The 25,634-nt window shown below is 37.9% G+C and overlaps 1 protein-coding gene across 25 annotated transcripts in view; it reads right to left on the reverse strand.

The window, feature by feature from the left end:
• PRDM5 (PR/SET domain 5) overlaps positions 1-25,634 on the reverse strand; it is a 94,397-nt gene that overhangs the window by 10,098 nt on the left and 58,665 nt on the right. For 5 of the 25 annotated variants that reach the window (XM_065685927.1, XM_065685848.1, XM_065685839.1 and 2 more), the window contains 2 exons: positions 21,870-21,963; positions 8,753-8,838 (listed from right to left, as the gene is read on the reverse strand). In XM_065685927.1, coding sequence (XP_065541999.1) covers positions 8,753-8,838; positions 21,870-21,963 — 180 coding nt within the window. Of the gene's footprint in view, positions 1-3,199; positions 3,575-8,752; positions 8,839-10,096; positions 10,165-14,364; positions 14,469-14,951; positions 15,042-16,877; positions 16,900-17,769; positions 17,801-18,671; positions 18,698-18,796; positions 18,859-20,514; positions 20,591-21,312; positions 21,467-21,869; positions 21,964-25,634 lie in introns of those variants that run through there. The other 20 variants (XR_010613988.1, XR_010613947.1, XM_065685956.1 and 17 more) reach the window with 17 other exon arrangements.

The following is a 25,634-nucleotide window of genomic DNA, read 5'->3' on the forward strand; positions in this document are numbered from 1 at the left end:
CCCCAAAGTTATGTATGACTATTTTTACTATTCCCTATGGCCAAAAAGGGTATATCTAACCATCCCCTTGGCATTTGTATTCAAATTCACATACGTTGTGCCAAAAACACATCCAAAGCTGTCTTTGATCTAATTGTATATTCCTTACATCTGTATATTCCAACGACTTCAGCAGACACAATTCTGATTCACATTAGCTGCCTCTCCCCTAAACTAAGCTGCCCTTCATGCATGTCTGTCCATTTCAGTAAAATCAGTAGTGTTGTCCAGAGCAAAACCTGGCCTTATCTCACTCTCCAGAGAAAAAGACTTAGTCGGTTTTGAAGAAGACATCATTCTCAGAGACTAATTTCTTCAAAACAAAACATTCTGTGCTTTTCCTTTCCCCTTTCCTGCTTCTTCCCCTCATAACAAATTTCCATTGCACAATACTTGAAGGCAACATTTGTAAATGGGAAAGATGATGTTGGCTTGGCATAAGCACTACTGCTCTAAATGCAAACACAAAATAAACCCCAAACAGATAAAACCCACAGCAGTAAGTCTGAAAGAAAACCAATGCCACCACAGAAGGACAATAGGGACCAGTGACAAGATCAGAAGAAAGCTGGACAAATTTAAAAAAAATCAAGCAAAGGGAAAAACCTGCTAATTGTCAACAATTAGGTCATTGGGAAGACCATTTAAGTCTGACCTCAAAGGAGTCAGCAACTGCTAGTACTATAAATCTACCTTCTGTTCAAAAAGTATCTGCAAGGCCATGACTATGGTGGCAGCAAAGCCAAAGGATTACATGTTTTCTTTTATTGATGACATAAATGAGGAAGGGAGCAGGGACAGTGAGGAAGACAGGATGTAGCTGATACTGCAGTGATTTAATATTACATTTTAAACTATATCAGATATAAATATGAAACATGTAGATCAGGATTTTTAACATTCCTGCTTCTGAAAAAAGAAAAGCGAAGGAGAACCCAAATGGGACTTGGTATTCTGGAAGGTGCTTCGCCATAAGGTTGGTACACTAGCTTACTTAATTTTCTTTCTTCTTGTTTTTAATTTCTTTCATTATTCTAAACCAAAGAGCTTTTCTTTGCTCCTAAAGTCTTACAATGCCATGTACATGAGATGGAGGTACAATAACATCTGCTTTCAAAACTTATGTGGGGAACTTGAAAATATTTGTACACTCTTAATGAATATCATTTGCTGCTACATGTATTTGCATTATCGCTTGAACACAGGGTTAGAAAAAGAATCCTTTTGAAAAAAAAAAATCAGCAAGAATGGAAAACTGTGGCCCGGAATGAACAAACATGACAAGCCAGACAACATTAAAATACACTAGTCAGGCTTGCTGCTACCAAGAGCTAACTGCTCCAACAGCATCCTGGAAATCTTATAGCTTTGCCAATTGAAAATGCAGAAAAGACAGCAGTTCTCCCCACTTACATTCCAGGATGACAGTGACAAATACACACTTCAGGAAGCGTTATTAAAGGGCACCTTAGGCACTGAGGCAATGATGCTGAGTTCACGTGTATTTCATATAAACCCTTTGCTTTGTGTGTTTTAAGCCTTTTCTTAATATCAGGAGAACTTTGTTTCAATTATAACTAATTATTCATGTTGATGTGTCCCTCAAACCACACTCAGGAGCTCTCTAGCCAGTTGCACATGACAGGTATCATCCTCTCCAAAACTCCACCTGAATGTGAACTGAAAGAAGGTTCAAGGCTCCAACAGCCTGAAAAGCATGACCTCAGGAGCCTGGAAAAGAGTCCAATCAAAGGCAACCTAAAACAGAGCTCATGATGCACAGCCCATATGCCACCTGCAACCTAACTTGTAGACACTCGCTAACAGCAAAGTTCTACCAAAAGTTAAACAGAACAGTGACGAATGACAGAAGTCCTACAGAATTGGACAGATCTTTCTGCTTGGTCTAAAAACCCCCACAGATAGCATCAGAAAATGCTGAGGGCCAGACCAAGTGAGTAATTCTTTACAAGAAAACCTGTTAGATAGCAGCTGTGGTAAAACCTCTGAGCCTCAGCAAATTCCAGTGTCAATGCACAGGTTTCTTCTACATTTAAGAAGAGTGATGGGTAGTATCACTGTCAATGAAGTGGTGACATGCAATATATCACTCAATTCTTTTAAAAAGATCAACTTTCATCTTAATTAAAGGGCTGGGAATTAAGGTATAATGCCTTAAGAAAGACAGTAAAGCGCCTACTGAAACAAGGGTGGCTTATGTAGACGATGTTTAGTTACATTTAGAACCATAGAATAGTTAAGGCTGGAAAGGACCTTAAGATCATTGAGTTCCAAACCCCCTGCTGTGGGCAGGGACACCTCACACTAAAATATGTCACCCAAGGCTCTGTCCAACCTGGCCATGAACACCTCCAGAGATGGAGCATTCGCAGCTTCCCTGGGCAACCCATTCCAGTGCCTCACCACTTTTACAGTAAAGAATTTCTTCCTTATATACAATCTAAACTTCCCCTGTTTAAGTTTCAACATGTTACCCCTTGTCCCACCAGGTTTCTGTGATGCCTATCATATCACACCTCCGTAGACATGCACACATCTGTAATTCCTCTTGTTTGTTCCTCATGCTACAGATGTTTGTATAGAGGCATCTGAGTTGAGCTCCAAATGAAGCCAGCTCATTGGCAGGAGTAGCTGGAATATCTCTACATTGCTCCGAGCATTTATTATAGGTGCTGGTAACTGACTGGGTGTGTTGTGATGGAATGATGCCCCCCTCCCCCAACACATCTAGTTTAAAGCCTCCTTGACCAGTCTGGCAAGCCTCCTACCAAAACCACTCTTCCCCTTCATCAGACCAGCTCCACCAGCCTCCAGTAGACCTGGCCTACTAAATTGAGTCCCATGCTCTAGATACACAAACCCCTGATTATGGCACCACCATTCTAACCATTTATTAACCTGGTCAATCCTCCTAGCCTTTTTAAGGTCCTCCCCCTTATCTTGGAGAATTGACGAAAAGACTATCTGAGCTCCAGAGCCCCTAACCACCTCTCCCAGGGCTCTATAGTCATTCTTTATGTTCTCCAGGCTACTGCTATCTATATCACTAGCACCCACATGGATTGCTAGAAGTGGGTAATAGTGGGACTTACTGGAACAGCAGCCTTTCTGCAACATCCCTGATCCATGATCCTGGTAGGCAATACACCTCCCTTGAGACTGGGTCAGGCTGACAGATGGGTGCCTCTGCTCCTTTCAAAGTAGAGTCTCCTACTACTATGACCCGCCACTTTTTCCTGGCAGCACCAGTAGCGATCTTCTTTACCAGTGCATCAGTAGGCTGTTCATGGCGCAAGTGTGTTTCCTCATTAGCCCCCTGCAGGACAGCAAAGCAGTTCTGGGTGGGGACAACAGATTTAGGAGGAAGCCCCTTGCTTTTAATTGTCCTCTTCCTCCTTTTTTTTTTTTTGTGTGTGTTTTTTTTTTGTTTGTTTGTTTTTTGTTTGTTTTTTTTTTTTGTTACTATTTCCCAGCTTCCTGGGTTAACAGCCTCCTTCTTTCCTCCATTTCAGCCCTAAAAAAAAAAGGGCAAATATGATTAATGTCAGAAAAAAAACATCAATGATACTTTCTGCTAGGTCATCACCACTAGCAACACATCCCCTGATGAGAAGCGAGGCTAAGGCACTTCAGATCACAGATGGTGCGAGTTAATGGAGTCCAGTTTCATATTTCAGTGTGAAAAATGTGCAAGAACTAACAAGATGCTCTCTTAGTAATTGGGAGGGGTTTGGAAGTTACAGCAAGTGGCTCACCCACAGACAGAGGCCTACTTAAACTTGCATTAAAGACTTGCCTACTAAGACTTGCATTAAATTACTAAAATAAAGTTGACACAGGAAGACAAAGGCTGATGAGAATTTACAACTCTGCACAAGTAGTAGGGACTTGAATTTTACAATAATTAAAACTCAATAAACAATCACTTTACAAGTACTTTTCTTCACTTGGGGAGTAAAAGCCTTTAAAAAAAATATTTCCAATAACTAGAGTAGGCACAGAAACATTCCTGCTGAAACAATTCAGACAGGATTTGGCAAATGTACATAAAAAGTCACTTTTATTAGAAATGACTGATGTTTTTGTTCAAAAAGTTCTCAATTCAGTTTTGGGAGTTTTGAAAAAATACTATCTGAAATTCTTGCAATAAAACTTGTAATGCAAATAAAACCACACATCTTAACTGAAACGCTGCCAGAAGAAAAAAAAGGGTTATTTGTTCAAAAGTTGTAGCATATGCAATTAGTTGGACCTTACAAAACCATTAACTTCCCATTTTCCACAGTAGTTCTAACTATTTGCTACCTACAATCTTTAAAGATTGCTTCTTTGGGGTTTTTTAAACCACTGAAATAAATAAATAAATAAACCACTCTTCCTAAGATTTAGTGATGGAGGGTTTATTTGAATCAGCCATGATGAATATTCAACAGATGCTGACCTGCTCTTGGAAAAAGAACAGTATCTATATAAAAAAAAAAAAACCAAAACATTTTCAATCTATGAGTAAAAGATGATCATCAGTCAACATTACATAAAAAAAAAAGTGTTAAAATATAGCTGCAGTGGGATTAAAACCTTCTGTATTCTGTACACAAACACAGATTCCACAGGCAAGGAAACCAGAGCACTGGCAAAGTCATCATCCTCAGACAGATGTTTGGGGACTCACTCATGTCTCACCAATAGGGAAATACTGAAAAAAAACCAAAATTCAATCAACGCCTCATCTTATTTCATTACACACTGTCATGTGCATAGAGGACTATATTTAGTACTCAATGTAAGCGGGGAGCTGAGGAGGGGCATAGCATAGTATGATGTTTCTAGAACACATGACCTTCGTTAAAACTTTGTGAAGCCCAAATATCTCCTGGGAAACAGAACAAGGGAAATTATGTCACAATTGTCAATACTGTTCTTCAACCTTTTTTCCAATATTTTATTTTAATATTCTTCTGAGTTAAAAAAAATAATAGAGGGTGCTGTTTAAAGTTCCAAATGAGTGCTTTGGAAAGGCTGTTTAACTCAGGATCTGGGCAAGGACAGTTTTCTTTTTGTACTGTCCCAGCAGCAAGCTGAAACACTGACTTCAAGACAAGAATCTCTACAAGAGACTGCCTAGCTTCCATACCTATTGTGACTTATAACTATTCCCATGAAATTCATAAATAAAACTCAGAATTAACTCAAGGTTGGCTGTCATGTTTTAAACCCATCTGGTAGCTTAGCACCACACAGCCACTAGCTCATCCACCACTTCCCCCTGTCCCAGGCAGGATGGGGAGGAGAATAAAAAGAATTGTAAACCCCATGGGCTGAGATAAGAACAGTCCAATAACTAAAGTATAATACAAAACTACTACTACTACTACTATTGATAATAACAGTAAGGGAAATAACAAGGGAAGAAAATACAAAACCAGCTACTAGGAGGAAAATAAACTCTATCCCATCCAAAATCAGGACACTAATTCTTGCATATACTGCATCAGGCACTTAGGTCCTTACCTTCTAAGGCTATCTTTATACTGAAGTCATTTTCGTGACAGCAGACCATAGAATCATGGAATAGTTAGGGTGGGAAAGGACCTTAAGATCATCCAGTTCCAACCCTCTGCCATAGGCAGGGGTGCCTCACACTAGACCATGTCGCCCAAGGCTGTGTCCAACCTGGCCTTGAACACTGCCAGGGATGAAGCATTTGCCACTCCCTTGGGCAATCTGTGCCAGGGCCTCACCACCCTCACAGTAAAGAACTTCTTCCTTATATCTAACCTGAACTTCCCCTGTCTAAGTTTTAACCAGTTCCCCCTTGACCTATCCCTACAATTTCTCTAATTTCTCTATGTTTAAAATATTATCTTGGCAACACACAATTTGAGCATTACAGCCACCAGCCTTTCAACCACCAGAAATCGGGCTTTTAAACAAGCTATAAAAATTACATGTATCTGTTATACCTTCAAAGTAAAAATATGAAATATTCAAACCATGTGATGAAAAACCATTTGCAAGTGGCTTCTACTCCTTCTGTTTTCCATCACTGCCATGTATTTAACTGAAATAAACTGTAACTAAAGTACCATTTTCAGATGTAATGGAAACATCAATTTATGTGACAATAACTCTGGGACCTATCAATGATTGTATTTCCAAATATTAACAGTTATATTGCAGTAACGTACAATAATTTCTCTAGATGTTTAAGCTCAAACTGTATAGTATTATGTCAGGCACTGAATAAAGCCTTAGGAAAGAGCTGAAGTTTGCTGCTCTGTGAAGATCAGAAGTATGCATATACTTCCTCAAAGCTGATACGGCTTGTAAATTCATTCATCAAGAACGAGTTCCTCATTTATGCATAGTTTTCTTATGCTGTTGTATTTCTTCTTAAGGAAAAAAAAATAATAAATCAAACAAACCCCAAACACATCTACTTTCATAGAAACAAATCAGTGCTCAGGTGACATTTTAATATTAGGTGGTTGGTATTTTTTAATCCTTACATTGTCAGTAGGGGTTTTGGCTTACCTTCTCTGTTTACTCCAGAGTGAGCTGACACCTGTGGCCACCCAGGCTCTACTCAGTTCAGCAGCTGCCAGACCTTAATCAACTTTCTAAAATGATTTTTCCAGCAGCCCTCCCTGATCCACAGGGTCAGGTTTGGCATTTAATCCCACTGGTAAAATACATCTAGATTTAATCACTACAATGACATTTTCCTTCTTGAATGTCATATTATTACTTTTACGCTACTTCACAATTTGTCTTCCTAAAAGACCAGACTCTTTTTCCAAGATATTTACACAAGACTAGCCCTTGAGGAAGAGTGCTACAATGATGTTATTTCCACATAGCTCAGCTGACACAAAAGTGCCTTCTTGGTTTATATATCTTGTTAATTTCCTTTGAATAATTATTTTGCATGCAAGAAGAAATTTAAAAATAAAATTTATATGTAGGAAAAGGTAAGAAAAGGCATAGCCAACATCCTCACAGTGCAGAGATTTCCCCTTTAGCTAGCACCTTTGTGTTCAAAGAAACTTCAAGGCAGGCAATCTTACAAAAGTATTATAGAACCTACCTACTCAGTAGCTGTTTCTCTACTGAAGGGGCTGGTTTTGTTTCCTGATCCTGTACGATAGCTTTGTAGATTTTTCTTTTTTTCTCAACACTCTTACGAAGTTAAAAATGATGCATAAGCAACACCAAACATACGAGGATGAATTCTAAACTTTTAATGTCTCGTAATGAAATCCTGAATGTCAACCACTACATTCCTGACAAGCATCAACCTACTACAAACATTAAATAAATCTTCATATTCCTGCCAACCACACAATTGCTCTGGTAAATAATAGGATTTGTTGATTTTATTCCAACACTATGACAAATCAGGGCAAAAATAAACTTGCACCATTTCAGAGCAGGTCTTGTTTACTACTCCTCCCACTCAGAGCCTTGTAGAACATACACGGTAATAAAATTTCGCTTGGTGCAAAACCAGTAAAACATGACAGTAACAAAAGAAAAGTACTTTATAGCATTTTTAAAAGTTATTTAATAGCTGCAAAGAAGAAGAAACAACATATAATATGGGACTAGTCTGCTCACAATGAACCACAAGGAAGCACTGCACAAACTACTGATTACTTCTAAGCTAAAGTTTGCGCTAAAACTTTACCTAGCAGCTCCAGTTAACACCCTCAAGTCCTATGTAGAATGGTAGAAAATTAAGCAAACAGTTTTGATCATATCTTCACTTATTTAGAAAACTATTCTGTGCACATATTTGAATATGAAGACTAGTAAATTAACTATCATCCTTCCTATTCCCTAACAGATAAACTTTCACTGTTTGGCCTCAAGACTGCCTTGACTCCTTTAAGCAGTAACAGCTCTCAAGGGATTAGTAGTAAAAGCTACAGCTTTCTTTCAACTTTTTGTTTGTTTTCTTACGGTGGATGGGGAGGCCAGAGGCAGGTAGCATACGGAACGCTACACCAGCTTAACTTCACCTGGACATCTCCCTTCACTAAGGGAACTCACATCTGGCTGACTGAAGACAGCTATCCACCTCTATGCTGGCTGAGTGGGGCCAAGATCTCACCTTTATCCTCTAGTAAATATATATACAAGACTTTTCCCTAAAAAGGGAACCTCTGTGCTAATTGAGACTAAAGGTTCAAAAATAATCCTGGCGACATCTGCAATTTGCCTTTTATTTTGCCTTCAGTTAAATAAAATTTAAATACAGTAAATTTGCAGCTTAGTATGTGTCATCCATCAGAAAAGTACAGGCTCTGAAAAGCTCACAGTGACTGGATTTTGAAGAGATGGCAAGAATCAAAACACTGGATATTGAAGTTTCAACAACTTTACAGAATTTTTTACTCAGTAAACAACCACAAACATATTAGATCTATAAAAACCACAGGTTAAAGGAAGAAGTTTGTACTGCTATTATTTCAACACGCAAGAAATAAAGAAAAAATAGAAGGTCAGTAAGGGAGCTGTAATTATAATCAAACAGTTAATTACTTAAATCTTTGCCTCTTATTATGCACTTGTAAATATAAAACATCCTGGTTGGTACAGCCTAATTCTACAAAAATCAGTAATTATTTACTTTTAGCCACATGATTCATAGACAATCCTTAAGTAACCGTAAAAACTAAGCTACACTTACCCTTGTGTGTGTGCGAATATGCATCTTTAATCCATCATTCTTGCTGAAAGCTTTGTCACAGTAAGGACACTGGTAAGGACGCTCACCTGAAAACAAGAAATACAGAGTCCATAAATATGGCCTCAGTATATGAATGCCTTACAGCACGTTTATTTGTCAAACTGAGGTACTTCTTTGTGGCCTTGTCTTCACACTCAGTTCAAAGAAGAAAAGATCAAAGCATTATGAAAATTACATATAAAGGTCCACCTGAGCTGGGTCAAAATATTCGTATTTGCTGCGTGATTTTTTTCTAGCAATATATGAATACACACAGAGAGCCTTGTGGGGTAAAAAGAAAAAAAAGCAAAAACCAACAAAACCAACACCTACTGCCCTTGCTCAAAGCACATTCTACAGTGATTTACACGCGGTCACTTTTATGTTCAGGCATTAACTGCTCCCAAATATTTCTTCTATTTCACATATGGCCGTTATTAGAGTCCTCTGGATCCCAATGAAATAAAAAAAATCTACTATTTTTTAATGCTGTATCTGAACTTTGTTAGAACCTAGTTAATTAAAAGTCTCTGCAATTTTTGTATCACAATTTATGACTGAAATGGAAACAGAATGTTCTTAGAATCTTCCTTGCAGCATCCCATATCTTAAAGGTATTTTGTTTGATGCTTCATTAAACTGGTGTCATTTAGCATCAATTTTCCCAAACTCACATTAATGAAATCTGCATACTGAGCTGTTCAGAATCAAAAAGTGAAGAGTTTATAAACTAACTCCATAATTTGGAAGAAGTAATAAAGCTTTATCATTCCCTAAGGGCATTTTAATTTTCAACTCTCTAGGCAACACAGTGGAATCTGAGTCTATTGCCTCCTCTACCTGTACACAACACTTTAAAAGCAAATATTAGGTTGTTTCTAGTACAAAACCACAGTTCAACAAACTAAGGACAAAATAACTATTTTTCTATTAATAAAATGGAATTTGTTATACACAATCATAATGCTGCAGGTGTAACAAACCTTTATTTGAAAATATGAGTTAAGCAAAGCCTATTCCACTAAGTTAACACACTGCTTTCTGCTCACAAAACAAGCTTTATATGTATAGAGAGATTAAACATAGTACAAATGGCAAACAATTAACAACACTCATAGTCAATCCTGGAAAATAGGTAAGTAAGAATAAATATACTTTACAATTAATTCCCGCCCCCTCCCCCACATATTTCATTGATATGCCAAAGAGAGTGCAAGACAGTGGCAGTAACAGAGATAAGCATTTAAAGCTCCACAGTGCCTAATGACATCTTGATTTGAGGGAAGGAAGCCTCATCCCTCATACCTCATCTTTTCTCCACATGAGGTACTCCTCCATGACTGCTCAGTGGGAAGATACTGGATGTTTTATTTCTGGGAACAAGAAGTCAAAGGATCACAAAAAGTATTTAATGGAGACAGCTTACAGAAACAACTCTTCAGAGGGACTGACTCCAAATATAGTACAATACTGATAGCCATCGTTGTACATAAAATCTCCATATAGTCCCAAATTGTGTAGAGATTTGAGGGCAGTTGAGATTAAGCGTCTTAGTTAAATAATCATCTAAAGAAAAAAAACCCTATTTAGTAGATAAATTATCTTTCTCTTTTGTGTCTTACTCCTGTTTAGACAGCTTAGTTAATGACAGTAGCAAGACACTGTAGAAAAGTACTTGTGAAATAAAAATATTTTTCTCTGTTGTATTCTGCCATCTGTCAGAAAGCACAATTTTATGAATTTGGCTTTCTTTTTTTAGAACAGCAACAATCACTGTGTTATAGCTGTATTTTCACCAAGCAGTTTGAAATATGATACTGTCATGACCCTTGATGTCTTTAATCCATGCTTCCAAAATTCAAACACTCTGACAGTTGTCAGTACTCAAATATTTAACTAATTCAGCTGGCATTTTTATGTTTTAGGGCTTTTGAATGCAGAAGCTAAAGTTTTCAGCAGTTTGTAAGCAGATGAGTGTTGACAGGTAGGAGTTGTGCCCCTCCTCCATTTCTCCCCCAACCCTGAGTCTCTTTAAAGAGAAAAACTTTTGCTTTCAAAAGATGGTGTATTTTGAGTTTGTCTGAAATGGATTAACTGCATCCTTCAAAACTTAGCCATGAAGACCACGGTATTGATGAGTAAGGTCTTAAAAGCTTTTAGCAGATGCCAGTAGAGGGCAACAGTATGACTGCATATAAACATGCTACACCTGAAAAAGTCTGGCTTCAAGCAGCTGTTATGTACTGTAAATTTTCAAAAGTCTTCACTGTTCCAAAATAACAAGTTTACTATGTAACACAGACTGAGACTCCCACTTGACATTGATTGCTGGTGACATCCTGTTTTTCAAAATTATAGAAGCAATTTCTTATGCAGTAGTACATTAATAATTGCCAATAAAACAACTTAAGAGATCATTTCCAGTGATTTTACTGTTGCTCTTACTTTTTTATGTTATTTCACCTAATCTTTGTAGCCTGTATGCCCAAAACACATGTAAGTGCCCTTGCACTTGCATAAACAACTGTTTCCCCTGTGCACACACATCTTTTAACTGTGTAACTTACCTTCTACCTCAGATTTACAAAATTAACTGTGGGCTATTAAAAAAAAAAAAAAAATCTGTGCTTGCAATAGCCGAGTTTCTAGAAAAAAATTCTTAGTCTCTCTGTAAACAGTCCAAAGATGAGTTTGTGCCACTGTGTAAGAAATATATGGATATTTATAATGGCTTTCAATAAAAATTAACTTTTATTTAAAAATTAATCTATGAACAAGAGTCAAGATTCCTCTCATTTTACATCAGCCATGTAAAATTGTAACATATAATTTTAAGTAGTTGTCCTGAATCCCAGTGAAATTAAGGATAAATGAAAGCTAGCAGTAGCTACTCTCCAAAAGTGGCCTCTGTTGCCTGAGAACTGAAAGATCTATCCTCAATCAATGCATCTTTTTCACTATTTACTGTATCAGGAACCTAGGCAATTAACTCAGATTAGATGTCTGAATTTATGGACAGCAGATTTTGGCAAGATTATCACAATCCTACTTATTAACTACTTTATCTCTGGTAAAAATTAACTTCTTGTCTTGCTTCAGCACTAGACTAGGCAAACATTATTCATGCTACCAGTCAGTTGCTTGTAATAAAGATCTCAGGAACAGATTTGCCACTGAGACTACTGGGAAGCAGGTGTTCCCCAAGAGAAGTCTTAGATACTCTATCCCACTTTAAGTCGTGTGGGACAAATGGGAGCAGTGGATCCTGTCTCTAATACTGCAAAATGCAAATGGCATAAGATGACAACAGAGAAAAAACAGATTTGAAATAAAAAATGCTAAATATATTTTTCCCACACAGGAAGATTTGCTGAAGTGCCCTGTTTCATACAGAACTATTGCAAGTGTCCACAAATAAGAAGGTTCTGTGCTTCAACAAAGTTTAGAATTGTCACTAAGAAAATTTGGAAAGCAAGTGTGATGTGATAGAAGTTCCTGGGAAAGTGACATTACACATCAGTGCTTTCATGTTCATCTGCAATCAAGCAAAGGCCACCAAAACTCAAGTATAAGCACTGGAATATTAAACTTCAGATCAACCCACACACAATAAATACTTGGAGATTTCCAGATGTAAAACTTCTCTGATCAGAAAAGGAATGGATCTGTTTCTAGGAGAAGAAAGGAATGGCAAAGATAAACAAACAACATGGTGCTGCAGGTCATGTATCTCTATTTCTCTTGTCCTTACAAAAAGGACTTATTAAGCATCACAATGAACGAAAGCTATTTTCCCTGTGACAAACAATTTCTTGTTGGATTTACCACTAGAAGCATGCTTAGGAGATACAGTGTCAATACGGAATATCATCATAGTAAGAGGGAGGGGGTACGCCAGAGATAAAGTTGTTAATGTCAATTAACATTTATGCCATTTCCACTCTGTTTTTTATATAAACATACATATTTTAAATATATATATATCTATATAACATAAAGATCTTTATGTTTGAAGACAATGATAAATCCTTATCAGGGGATAATAACTGAAGTAAATCAGTGCACCATTTTTTTTTACTATAATGCCTTTTCATTTCAGTCAGAGTAAGTTTTCAAAGGTATTATTTCACAAAGTGAGGGCCATTGGTTGTTTTTTCTTAGATTTGATTTATGTACAAAAATATGGAGAATGTGGAGGAAAAATCTTTTAACTTCCAAATACACTACCAAGCCTTAATCCTAACACTCCACATTAGGAAAATATCTGAAAAAAGCCCTGGCCTTCTATGTTACTGTTTGCAAATCTGCCATTAAACTGCAACAGAGAATACGATCTGCACTTTATACTAAAACATTGCATCAGGCTTTCTACTTCAGTACAGTATCAAAATCCAGTAGGCATATTAAATACATCTTAATTTGATACCTTGTCCAGTCAACATGCCCAGAAGTAATGTTAGGAATGCAACAGTAACTAAGAACAACTGCTATAATTAAAATACCAGTACACTCAAGTAAGACAGACATAATAAATGCTATGTTCACCCTCAAGTTACAGCTGACTGTCATGTCCCTGCTGACCAACAACGAACTGCTCAACATATTAATGGTACTTCTGTATAAATAACCCTAAATAAATAATCCTTGGATAAACTGCAGTGGATTTAATATAATTCATTGTCTAGACATTCTACTTCCAGATTTTTCTATGAACAAAAAAACCAGCTTTTAACATGATAAAAATAAATTTTCACCCTAATACAAGGATTACGAAAAACAATTCTATGATTGAAAACCATATGGGATTTTGGTCTGAAAATATGTCATGACAGAAGTGGTATCTTTTTTTTCCTCAAGTGTGTAAATCTCTAGCTTGAGATCACAACACCTACTGGACCTTAATGTACCATAACAAGTTAAACACCAGATTCTTCCATCTCTGTTCAACTTGGGATGGACACTTCCCATAAGACATTTGCAATCAAAGGTGCTGTAAGGTAGTATTTACAGTGAGTTCAGCACCCAGATTTCCAAACTCACATATGCCTGTGAGCAAAACAATTCAGAAACAACATGAAACACGCATTTCTTCATCAAGATTTCAGTGGCTATAGCCAGACACATAATAAAGACTCTGAGAAACAGTAATTCAAATTAGTCATATGTGTTGCTGTTTTCACACTGTATTTTGCATTCCCTGTAGGCAGTTTAGCCACAAAAAAAGCTAATTACAAAATCAGGTGGAAACATGATATAAACCCCAGTGTTCGCAATTACTTTGAAACAGTGACCTCAAGTTAGATCTACCAAATAAGTAAGTTAGAGGTGACAAATGTAATCCCATAAACTGAAACAAATGAAACATGCAACAGGAGAAAGTCATCTGAAGAGATACAACAAAACTGTGGGAAGAAATCAGCAAACTGAAAAAGGCAGAGATGTTCAACAGCACGCTAAAGTACACATTTGATGAACGACCGTATTTGGTTTTGGCAGCAGCCTCACAGAGCTCTTTCAAACCATATACAGACATTATTTCTATTTCATTCCGTTAAATCTGGGGTCATATTTACTTTTGCCATTCCCATGTGGCTTGCTTGTTCACTTGTGTACAATGTTATATGTATGTCAGTCATCATGTACTTTCTGGCTTTCTGTCTTCATTGGAACTAAACTGCTGTATTAAGGAATGAAGAATTTGAATTATGCTGTGAAATGATCAAGGTGGAGGTGTTATACTTTTAATATGTCTATGCTTGGTGCATTGGGGTATTTAGCACCATTGGTCTAGGGCAACACTCACGAACATCAGAAAAAGACTTATGAGAGACTGCACTTAACATCAGATCATGTGCAGTGTATGCAGCTTAAAAGGAATGGTTTTCTATAAAAAATTGATGCAATGTGATCCCTCAGAATCTTCCACAGACCATTTATCACCTTCTAGAATTAGCTCCTTTTCACATGTTGAATTACATAGTACAAAAATTAGAAGATTATTTTTTAAAAGAATAAACACATATATGAGAGTATTATTTAAAAATGTCAATTTAAAAAAAATAAAAATCCTTTTTAAAGACATAACTTCAGACTGGGGTAGGGTAGAGGGGAAAAAGAGACTCCAGCATCGACCAACGATGGAGGAAAGACAACAGTTCACCTGGGGAGGAAATCAGAGGCAAGGGGGCCATCTGGATCACACATGCAACACTCCATACCAGATGATCAACAGGGCAGCCCAGAATGGGAACTGCAAGAAGGTTTTTTAAGTCAGAGATAATCTGGGGTGATGACAGCATTCAACAGCAAGTAAGGATGGGCAAAAGGTTAACGGATATAACAAAATTATAATCTGTGACATATGCTTTAGAACACTATCTGTCCATATAGAGCACTTCACAGCTTTACACATTTATCCTCCGCTGCTGTTGCTCTGTATATGGTGTTTCCATCAAATTAAAAGAGAAGTTTGTGTCCTTAACTTCACAGAATTCAGTTAAGGCACTATACATGCATGTCCACAGAACTGAATTTCTCCTACATGAGAAGAACTTCATTAGGAATTAAAATTAAGTTAAATAGGAACTCCAGGAACCAAGTGATTTCAAAAGAACTTAAATTAGAAAATGCCAGAAAACCAGTTACTGAATGAAAATTAAATATTCACACTTTAAGAAAATATTCAGTATATTTCCCACCTTGGTGGTACACAGCATGTCAAATGGCCCTTGAGGAGACAAACACTTCTTCAAAATATTACATTTCCTCTTGTGTAGACATGGCAGTTTTCTAGGCACCATCTAGCATTTTCAAAAGCATTTAATACCACAGGTCCCTTAAGCACTTTTATAATTCTGACCAGGGATTCTAGCAAGTGAAAATAATGGAAGAGCAACCAAGAAGCTTGGCTAATTCCAGCAGCGAGCTGCTCTCTTTACAACACCTGGACAAACAATAAAAATAATGATCTGGCCTATACAAAATTCTGGCTTGCCAGGTTTTCAACCATTAAACACTCAAAATTTAGCACTGGAAAAGGTACAGAAGTACCCACACAGGAGCAGCTTTCTCATGCCAAGAGCCAAACAACTTGGTAATTAGAAAGGTAAAATACTTGTGAATGCCAGGTGAGGCAAAACCCAGAAACACCACACACACATGTCATTCTACAGGGTAGAAAGGGATGGTTTTTTGACTGATCTTAGAACAGGCTTGTTGCCTGAGAAAAATGGAAATACAGTACTCATGTATGGGTTAATTAGAAATTTCTTTCTTCACTTCAACAACCATTCAAACTTGGCAGGCTCTGCAGATAGGAAGTGAAATATTTCTGCTTTTTTTTCCCTTCACCAATGATTATAGTGTCAGTAAGCGTATGGATTTCTGAATGTTTTCTAACAGAGCTCCAATACGTGTGTATTTTTCAGGCACAGGGAAAACCAGAATTGCTTTTATTTGAGTAAACCAAATGCATCTGCCATTCACTAAAAATGGTCATATATTTAATAACAAAAAACTCCAGTGCTATTCTTCTCAAAGTAAGAGAAAACCAAATTGCTTTAACCATTTATTTTTTTTTTTTTTTATATAATACATCCTTGTAAGTTCTTATCCATGCCTTATTCTTTGAGGAGCAGAAGTAGTATTTTGACAGCTGAGAAAGTTTGTTTTCTGCTAATTTTTGGGTTTATTCAGAGAATTCATATTACCTAGTCAAGACCAATACTCAAAGTGTTTGTCCTCTCTGGCCCAGAAAAATTATCATGATATAATTGACGTTTTAGCTATCTGTAACTAAATGAACTATAAAGACTAGTAAAGGACCCTATGAAATAAGTCAGCTGTCTGAATCTGTACAATAAAACATCAACTACCTCTATTATTTAGCCTTTCATCAGTTCTACAGTGATGTTGAGATTTGACAATCTATCCCTTACAAGAACATTTCTTCATTCATAGAAGCAGAAAACAAGAAGCTGACAGCTGTATGAAACTTTACAGGTATTTTTAAAGATTTAACTGTTGTCTGGAGATAAATACAACAATGATTTATAAACTGAAAAGTTTAAAAATGCAGAATCCTTACCTTTGAGGTCTTCTGTAAGCTCCTTTTTAAATTCAGTAGACAAAAGAGAGATCATTTATAAGTTACTGATTAGAAACAACCTGTTTATCTGTAGACATCTGCTAGCTGTTCACTGACTAGACACAGATACGTTTTTCCACATAATTCAAAGTGGTATAAGAGGAAGTTCCTTTAAGCTTCTATTTTTTTTTTTTAATGTAACAAAACATGTATTACTTATACGGTGATTCGCCAGAAGATATTCTAGTATAAGGATCCTGGCTGTACATTATTTCTTATGTACATGAATAAACAGTTGCTTCTTTAGCTATTAAAACTTTGGGGGCGTATTTTACACAGTACTAAACTAAAGTTAAACTGTTCTTCAACTTCTTCCTTCAACTACTTTGAAGTCTTTTGCTCGCAGATGATTCAACTACTGTTAATAAGCAAAGATCATTATTATAACTCCACAACTAATATTTTATTGTTTACTCAGGAATTTTTACATAAAAGTGCAAAATTTAGGCCTAGATTTTTAAACAGTTGGACCATAAATATGATCTGAAAGCTCAAATGACTAGTTAATCAAACTGTAGAAATGTGACTACAATGGCAAAGTGAGGATCATAACATCAGATCCTCAATGCAGAGGATGACAAACATCTCAAGAAGGCAACCAGCACCTAAAGTTACAGTGAGCAAGTAAAATGAAATGTTTTCATGAGCTTATAAAGGAGTCTTTAGTTACGAAAATGGAAATTGAAAAGGTAAGCTTAACTGTGTTGACACAAAGGCTATGGAAGTCTGCGGTCCAAATGCTTTTCACTGTCCTAATGCAATCTCTTGGCATTATCTCCTACTCATGTGTATGGAAATAAATTAATAAAGAACCTTCTCAACTCATACTTACAAAATAAAGCAGCTTTTCCACATACCAGAGACTGTAACATGTAAGAATGCCACATTAAGTCATGGCTTTTAAATGACATAGAATAGAAACATTCATCTTTTCAGAAAACACTTAGGACAAAATAAAGTCATCGCAATCTTAGTGACTTTTTAGCAATACTTTGACTAACTGTGATGAAAAAAGCAAAAACAAAGGTTATGTCTTAACCTATATTTGCATGTATAAGCATTTTCTGGAAGACGTGTATGGTCATTAGTTGTCCCTCACCAGTCCCTATGTAATGTAGTAGAAAAAGACAGCATGCAAAGGGTGGAATTACAGTTTAAACACTTAATTTTCTTAACACAGCAAAAAAAATTACCTGCAAATATAAACTACCTCAACTACTACTACTAGTTGTTCTACTAATAGAACAACTGTTGTAACAACAACCTGATGTGCTACATCACAATGATGGAAGGGATTAGGACACAACTAATTAGGAAAGCAATAGTATAAGTATCAGACAGATAAAATGCATGTGCATAAATACATAACATAGGCACATACAAATACATGCACACACAAACACACAAGACAGCAATTACTAGATCTAAATAGCTATGCATAAGGAAACTGAGAAGTTGCACAAGCTACAGCCATTAACTGTTAACACTGAAGCTGCTTTAGCGAAAACTTTAGGGAAACTTTAGGGAAGTAATTAACCTCCTGGCCCCTAGTTTTCAAGCCCAAGGAGCAGACCACAGAATTTCTTTTACAATTTATGAACAAGCCAAGGAATTTACATCACAGTCAGACAATTCTTTTGCCGAATTAACCCCAGTTCCCTCCGACCCTAAGAAGTCATAAACCAATAGGATACAGCAAAGGGAGAATGTGCTATAGTGTTTCAGCTGACCTACCGAGCGCTGTCTCTGTCATGCCAAGGCTGAAACCCAGATGATGAATTACAGAGCAATATGTTAGGTTCAGATGCAAACATCAACCCCTTCCCTCTGTACATGCACATGCAGACATGTTCACTCACCCCAAACAAGCTCAGTTTCTGCAACAGGCCAAGAAGTGTTAGGGCTCATTTACAGAGTCTTACTATAAGATAAAAGAGGGAAGGAAACTTCTTATCAAGGAAGCATGCATACATCTGTGAGTAACAATACTGAAGAACATCTGCTGTGTATTAAATATAAGCCAAAATTCCACTGAGCTTCTCTTTTTGTATGGATTATTAAGCATATGAAAATACAATTCCAAAGCAGAATCAACAACCTTGACTTTTTATCAAAAACAGCTTTATAAAAAAAAAAAAAAAAAAAAAGGATAAAAACTGATACACGACTCTCTTTAAAAAGAACTCTGTCGGCTTTATTTTTTAAATACAGAACCAAGTAGCTAATAAAACAAAGTCTAGCTGACCACATGCACAGCAGTGTAACACGTATCTCTGCACCAAGACCTCAAACTAATCAGGTGTAATCACTAAGACATGAAGGTCTTTGCAATATTTACATTTATGGTGTACTGCTTAGCTGCAACAAAGTTCAGCCCTAGCTGAAGGCTTATTCACAAAGATGATCCATCTCTTGAAAGCAGACCATGGCTGCTGGTTGTTTCACTGCTAGGTTAGAATGAAAAGTGATACTTCGAAGTAAAAAAAAAATTAAAAGAGAGCACAGTTTTTAACTGATCAATTCAAAACCACGGAACTTAATAGATATCAAGAGCATGAAGTATTCAATACAGCGGCATTTTGAAACCAAACATCCGTCGCTGAATAAAGTGAATTTGTGGCTCCACTGTTTGACAAGCTGCAAATTTCTTGGCACTCAGAAAAATCCCCAAGAAGTTGTCAAGGATTTTCACAATGCAGTGAACTTTATTACTAAAAGCCATCAAATGAGTACTTCAAGTATTTTTGTACTGTTTGCAGATGACACAGATTCCCTTCATCAACTATCCCTGCTTTCTCAGAAATGATGCAAGCTATTTTTCAGAAAGCTATGCTTCCTCAGGCCCACTGAACATTGGACAACAATTTCCTATTGTGATTAGCCTGCATCTATTATGATCATGATCAACTTAGCTAAAGTCTTCAGGTACAGCACAAGTCAAAACAACCTCTCCAAAAGTCCAACATGCATCTAACTACAGTATGTTCTCACTAAAACTCACATAAGGCATTTTGCCATGTAATTTACAGATTATTTTTTTAAACCATTTTCCTGAATTAGCAACCCTCTTCAAAATGAGTGCCTCTAGCTTTTTAGGTAAAGAAACAGGCCTTGAACTCTCCCTCCTCCTGCAGCGGGTTGTTTCCACACTGCATATCCCCTTAATTCCAACGTATATCATATCCTGGCAAGACAGTTTGTCCCACCACACTTAATTTACGAATGAGTTGAAAATCTTCAGTGCCTTTCTACTTCAAATAAATGCAAAATGTCATAGTTACCATTTCTCATGTTATACTGGCTACAAATTTTGCAAGTCTCTGTAGTCATGGTTAGAGGTCTCTGGTGTGTGGTTTCATGAACATCAGCTTAGCCTAACTTCTAAATTTAGGAAAGCCTGCTTGAAAGCTGAAACATTAAGTTGAACTGGTAGCAGCACATGTGTGAAAAGCATTTTCACCCAGACAGCTATAACGCATATTCCCCAAGAGCTATCTGCACTATCAACTTGAAAATCTAGGACCTTTGTACTCTGTGCAAACTGATGTATAACATTCATAGTACGCAGAAAACATACCTGAAGTTTAAGGAAAGGGCCTGTGAAATAAGAAAACACAAGTGTCACACTAGCGAAGGCCATAAAGCAGACTTGCCTGCAAAAAAATGTTGAAATGTGAATCCAGAGATTTTAATGAAGAATTAGAATAATGTTTGATATGAATCATCAGGAAGTCAAAAAAAAAAAAATTTGTGCAGGAAGGGCTTTGAAAGGAGTTGATAAGGTGCGTAGAAGAAAGAATGTCAACAAAGCAGAGCAACAGATAGATTTTGGGTCTTGCCAGCTTTGACCTACTGTTTTTTGTATCAGTGATTATACAGTGTATGTAAACAACATGAGCAGAATGCATACAGAGGCTTCTATGTATATGATTTTATATTGCTGCTAAGAAGGATAAATGTTCCAAAAATGGAATTTAGTAAAGAATAAGAGCTAAAGATAGAAGTCAATTTTAGCCTTCTATCCTGCAGGAACAGGATAAAAATTTGCTAGTGTCTATAGCAGCCAAATCCAAAAAATCCCAATATATCAAAAACGAGTAAACCTGTAATCTTAAGAGGTGGTCTTGACAGATTGAAGTGACTCTTGACAGATTGAAGTGACTCAGACTTTTCCAAACACAGTAGAAAGACAAATTACTAAAAGCACAAATTCTTGTCATCTCCCTAGAAATGAAATTTGCTTATGCCAAGTGAATGGAATGTCATAGGAAGGCTATTTGTTAACTGATGCTTTGACTGCCAAAGGCAAATCTATACCATTTTATATTGGAATCAAATTATCACAATGAAACCCCTTTCAGATGCCACCACTTACCTGAATGAAACCATAAGCTCACAAAATGAAACCTTACAACATGAAATTTATTTTCAGTGTGTGTATGATGCACATATATAACACAACAGCATTACAGTAATGCAGTCTGGGTGGCAATAAGTTGCATGTATCAGACCCAGGAACATTAGGAGACCTGCAGAATGAATCACATGTTGCAAAAGAAAATAAATTTTGAGTTAAAGCATACACAAGGTAGAAGATTCTAATTTGGGTAGCATGCAAGTTGTGATAAGGTCAGAAGTTACATTAATATGAAGTCAGAGTGTCAAAACACCTTTGCTACCAGAAAGATGAACTCACATTGTATATACATAAAAACATTCATACACATACATACACACTCTTGTATATAATCATAGTTGAGAACAGAATCTGCTTTTACACATGAAGCAGGTAAAATGTCTGAAAAAGATACTGTGTTAGGCCCACCTGTAAATTTGCATTTCTGTTTGTAGATATACAAATTATGGATATACTTACACTTTGATACATATTGAGAAAGTAATTTCTGTTCATTATAATAAACAACACTGTACCTGTATGGCTTCGAATATGAACTCTCAGTGTTCCATTGCTTGCAAACTTTTGTCCGCAATATGGGCAAATCTTCTCTTTTTCTCCTGTGTGAGTCTACATGGGGTGGAGAAAGACAAGAATGAAAGCTTCAGCATAGCTTTAAAGGAAGTGGAACATGGAATATTTCAACTGTATTGACCACTATTATCTCCATTATACATGTTATACCATCATACAAAGCAGAGATTCTTTCATTTTTCTTCTAAAACTTCTCAATGACTCTCATTACTAATGGCAAAATAATCTGCCTTTTCAGTTCTTAAATTTACTATTTCCTAAAAATAGTTACTATTAAAAATGTCCTATTCAACTCTTTATTTTCATGATTGCAAGAATAAGACACCTATTTTTCAGTTTGGTATCTGTGATAGTGGTTTCCAACAAATGTTAATTTGGTTACCTAATAAAATTAATCTTCATAAACGGGTCTATTTTTAACAGCTTATAATTTCACAGAATTTTCTTACATTATGAACTGTAGTGAAAATAGTTTACCTAACCTAACATTACTCTTCCTGTTACAGACTTGAACTAGAACTTTAAAAGGTCTATGTGGAGATTTGTGCATATGGTTTTTGTCTCATACAAATGAAAGACAGCCACCAGTTCCTCTGAAGTATTATGGACAGCAATCCTTCAAAGTGCAAGTTCTCAATAATTCAGTCAACACAACCTGCATACTGGACACTGCCTAGCTTGTGTTAAATTCGAGAATCAGACTGCATTTAGAGAATTATCACAAGAATAATATTGTAAGTGTCACCAATACTAAATTATACACTGAGCTTGTCTTATGAAATTAAGCTGCTCAGGCTAGAGCACCTTGCTGCTAAGAATTATTTCAAAATAAAAATAAATAAATAAATAAAAAAATCTCAAACTCTCCCATCCAACCTTGGAGGTCAACAGCAAGACCACCTTGAACTAAGTTAGAAACACAGCTTCTCATTGGTTTTGACATTATATTTTCTACGCCCTATTCTGAACTGAAGATTTACCAACCTATCGAATAATGTTTCCTTATAAATGTGATTGCTCCTTGTCGTGGTTTAAACCAATCCACACAGGTCGTCCACTCACCCCCCCCCGACCCTCCCCACTCCCGGAGGGATGGGGAGGAAAATCAGGAGAATGTAACTCCCACGGGCTGAGATAAGAACAGCCCAGTAACTAAGGTATAACACAAATCACTGCTGCTACCACCAATGATAATATTGATAAGAGAAAATAACAAGAGAATACGATACCACCGCCGAACGAGTTCGACCCCCCCGAAGAGCCAGAGCCTGCCCCTTCCGGGTAACTTCCAGTTCCCCCTCCGGGCATGACGTGCTATGGTATGGAATACCTCTTTGGCTAGTTTGGGTCAGGTGTCCTGTCTCTGCTTCCTCCCGGCCTCCCTCGTCCCCAGCAGAGCATGAGACTCACAGAGTCCTTGGCCAGAATAAACATTACTTAGCAACAATTAAAAACAATCGCTATTATCAGCTCTCTGCCCAGGCTGGAAGTCAAAACACAGAGCTTGCACCAGTTACTAAGAAGGAGCAAAACGGCTCCTGGTAAACCCAGGACAGTATCCACCCCTTATTCCATACCATTCACATCATGCTCAGATCCCACATTTTTCAGTATACTATCAGTCTTATCCCAGTACACTCTTAGTGCATAGACCAGTCCTTATAAAGCTGCTGAGTCCATTCGGTCCATGATGTCAGGTTCCATCCTTTGTAACAGTCTTTTCAGGGCAGGAAAAGCTGTGTGCAGTGTTGGATTGTTGCCTGCTGGTGATGATTCTTCACTGCAGAACTTGTCTGGTTCTATCAGAATTCATTCTTTGTTGGGATGACGGTTGGAGGGAAGTCAGGGCCAGTCACAATGGGGTGCTTTTGCCATTTCCTCCCAGTTAGGCTAATTTCAGCCTCCAATACAGTCAACTCTTGGGATCCTCCTGTCACTCCAGAAATATAGATGGGTTCCACCCCTTGACAGCTTGACGGCATCAGGGTACACTGTGCACCGGTATCTACTAAAGCCTTATACTTCTGTGGGACTGATGTGCCAGGCCATTTGACCCACACAGTCCAGTAAATCCGATTATCCCCTACCTCCACCTGGCTGGAGGCAGGGCCCCTCTAATAGTCATCACAACTTTGAACACTTAAGTCATATTGAAAGGGATTATTCTTCGCTATCACAGGAGCTGGAGTAAAGTCAGCTCTTCCACTCCATCTGGGGGCCTGCTCACCAGAGACTGAAGCCGCAGCTCTCATGGGATGATGAGTCTTGGGCCTTGCTCCCCTCTTCAATTCGCTCACTCGTTCCTCCAAAACTGAAGTAGGTTTTCCGTCCCACTTTGTCATGTCTTCTCCGTGATCCCGCAGATAAAACCATAGGGTGGCCCGTGGCATATACCTCCTGTATCTTCTCTCTCGAAGAATAGGACGCCTTTTGTTAATAGCTGAGACGTGTGTTGGTACACGTGAGGAGCTGGATAAATCAGATAGATCGTCCCTCAATTGTTTGAGATCCTGGGACAGTTTTTCCACAGCTGATATGATGGAAGGGGTGAGGTTGTCTTCGAACTCTCGGAGTCTATGAATCATTTCATCCACTGTCAGTGGTACTATACCATTCCAGGTTACTGTTGCCAATGAATGGGCATATGATGACGGTGCATTCCGTGTTAGTTTTCGCCACATGGGTCGTGTACATTCGACTTCATCTGGGTCTATGGGTACATCCCCATTATTCGGCTTGATGTGATAGATCATCTCTACGATGGCTGATTCCCTCAGAGACTGGATGCCTTTGTCTAAAGTAGTCCACTTAGCCGAACGACTCATAACATCATCCTTGTATGGAAACCTTTCTTTCACAGCTGCCAAGAGCCGCCTCCAAAGACTGAGGGACTTTTTCTCTCTTGCAATTGCTTTGCCAATTCCCCCTTCTCTAGCAAGTGATCCCAGCTGCTTGGCTTCACTACCTTCTAGTTCGTGACCATCGGCCCCATTGTCCCAGCATCGGAGCAACCAGGTGACGATGTGCTCCCCTGGTTGACGGGTAAAATCTTTTCGCATATTCCGTAGCTCAGTTGAGGTCCGAGGTCGAGAAGTCACCTCTTCTTCTTCTTCATCATCATGCGATGATGACTCCTCCTCAGATTCTGGACCAGGTGGTGAATACATTGTTTCTTCATCTTGCTTCACCCTTCTTGCCTCCTTTTTGCTTTTTCTCTTGCGTACAGGGGCAACTGATATTGGTACAAACTGATCCTCTGGTTTAGCTACAGTGATTTTCACTGTGGTTTGAGTAGCAACTGTACTTGTCGCTGGGAATGGTGTAGCTGCTGTACTTGGAGCTGGGGTAGCCGTGCTGTCTGTTGCAGCCAAAGTCTGGGTAGCAACTGTACTTGTCGCTGAGGATGGTGTAGCTGCTGTACTTGGAGCTGGGGTAGCCGTGCTGTCTGTTGCAGCCAAAGTTTGGGTAGCTACTGTACTTGTCGCTGAGGGTGGTGTAGCTGCTGTGCTTGAAGCTGGGGTAGCCGTGCTGTTTGTTGCAGCCAAAGTTTGGGTAGCAACTGTACTTGTCGCTGAGGATGGTGTAGCCGCTGTACTTGGAGCTGGGGTAGCCGTGCTGTCTATTGCAGCCAGAGTTTGGGTAGCGACTGTACTCGTCGCTGGGGGTGGTGTAGCTGCTGTACTTGGAGCTGGAGTAGCTGCACTGAC

The sequence above is a fragment of the Lathamus discolor genome, chromosome 1 (assembly GCF_037157495.1).
Source record: "Lathamus discolor isolate bLatDis1 chromosome 1, bLatDis1.hap1, whole genome shotgun sequence".
In the NCBI taxonomy this organism is placed as follows: Eukaryota; Metazoa; Chordata; class Aves; order Psittaciformes; family Psittacidae; genus Lathamus; species Lathamus discolor.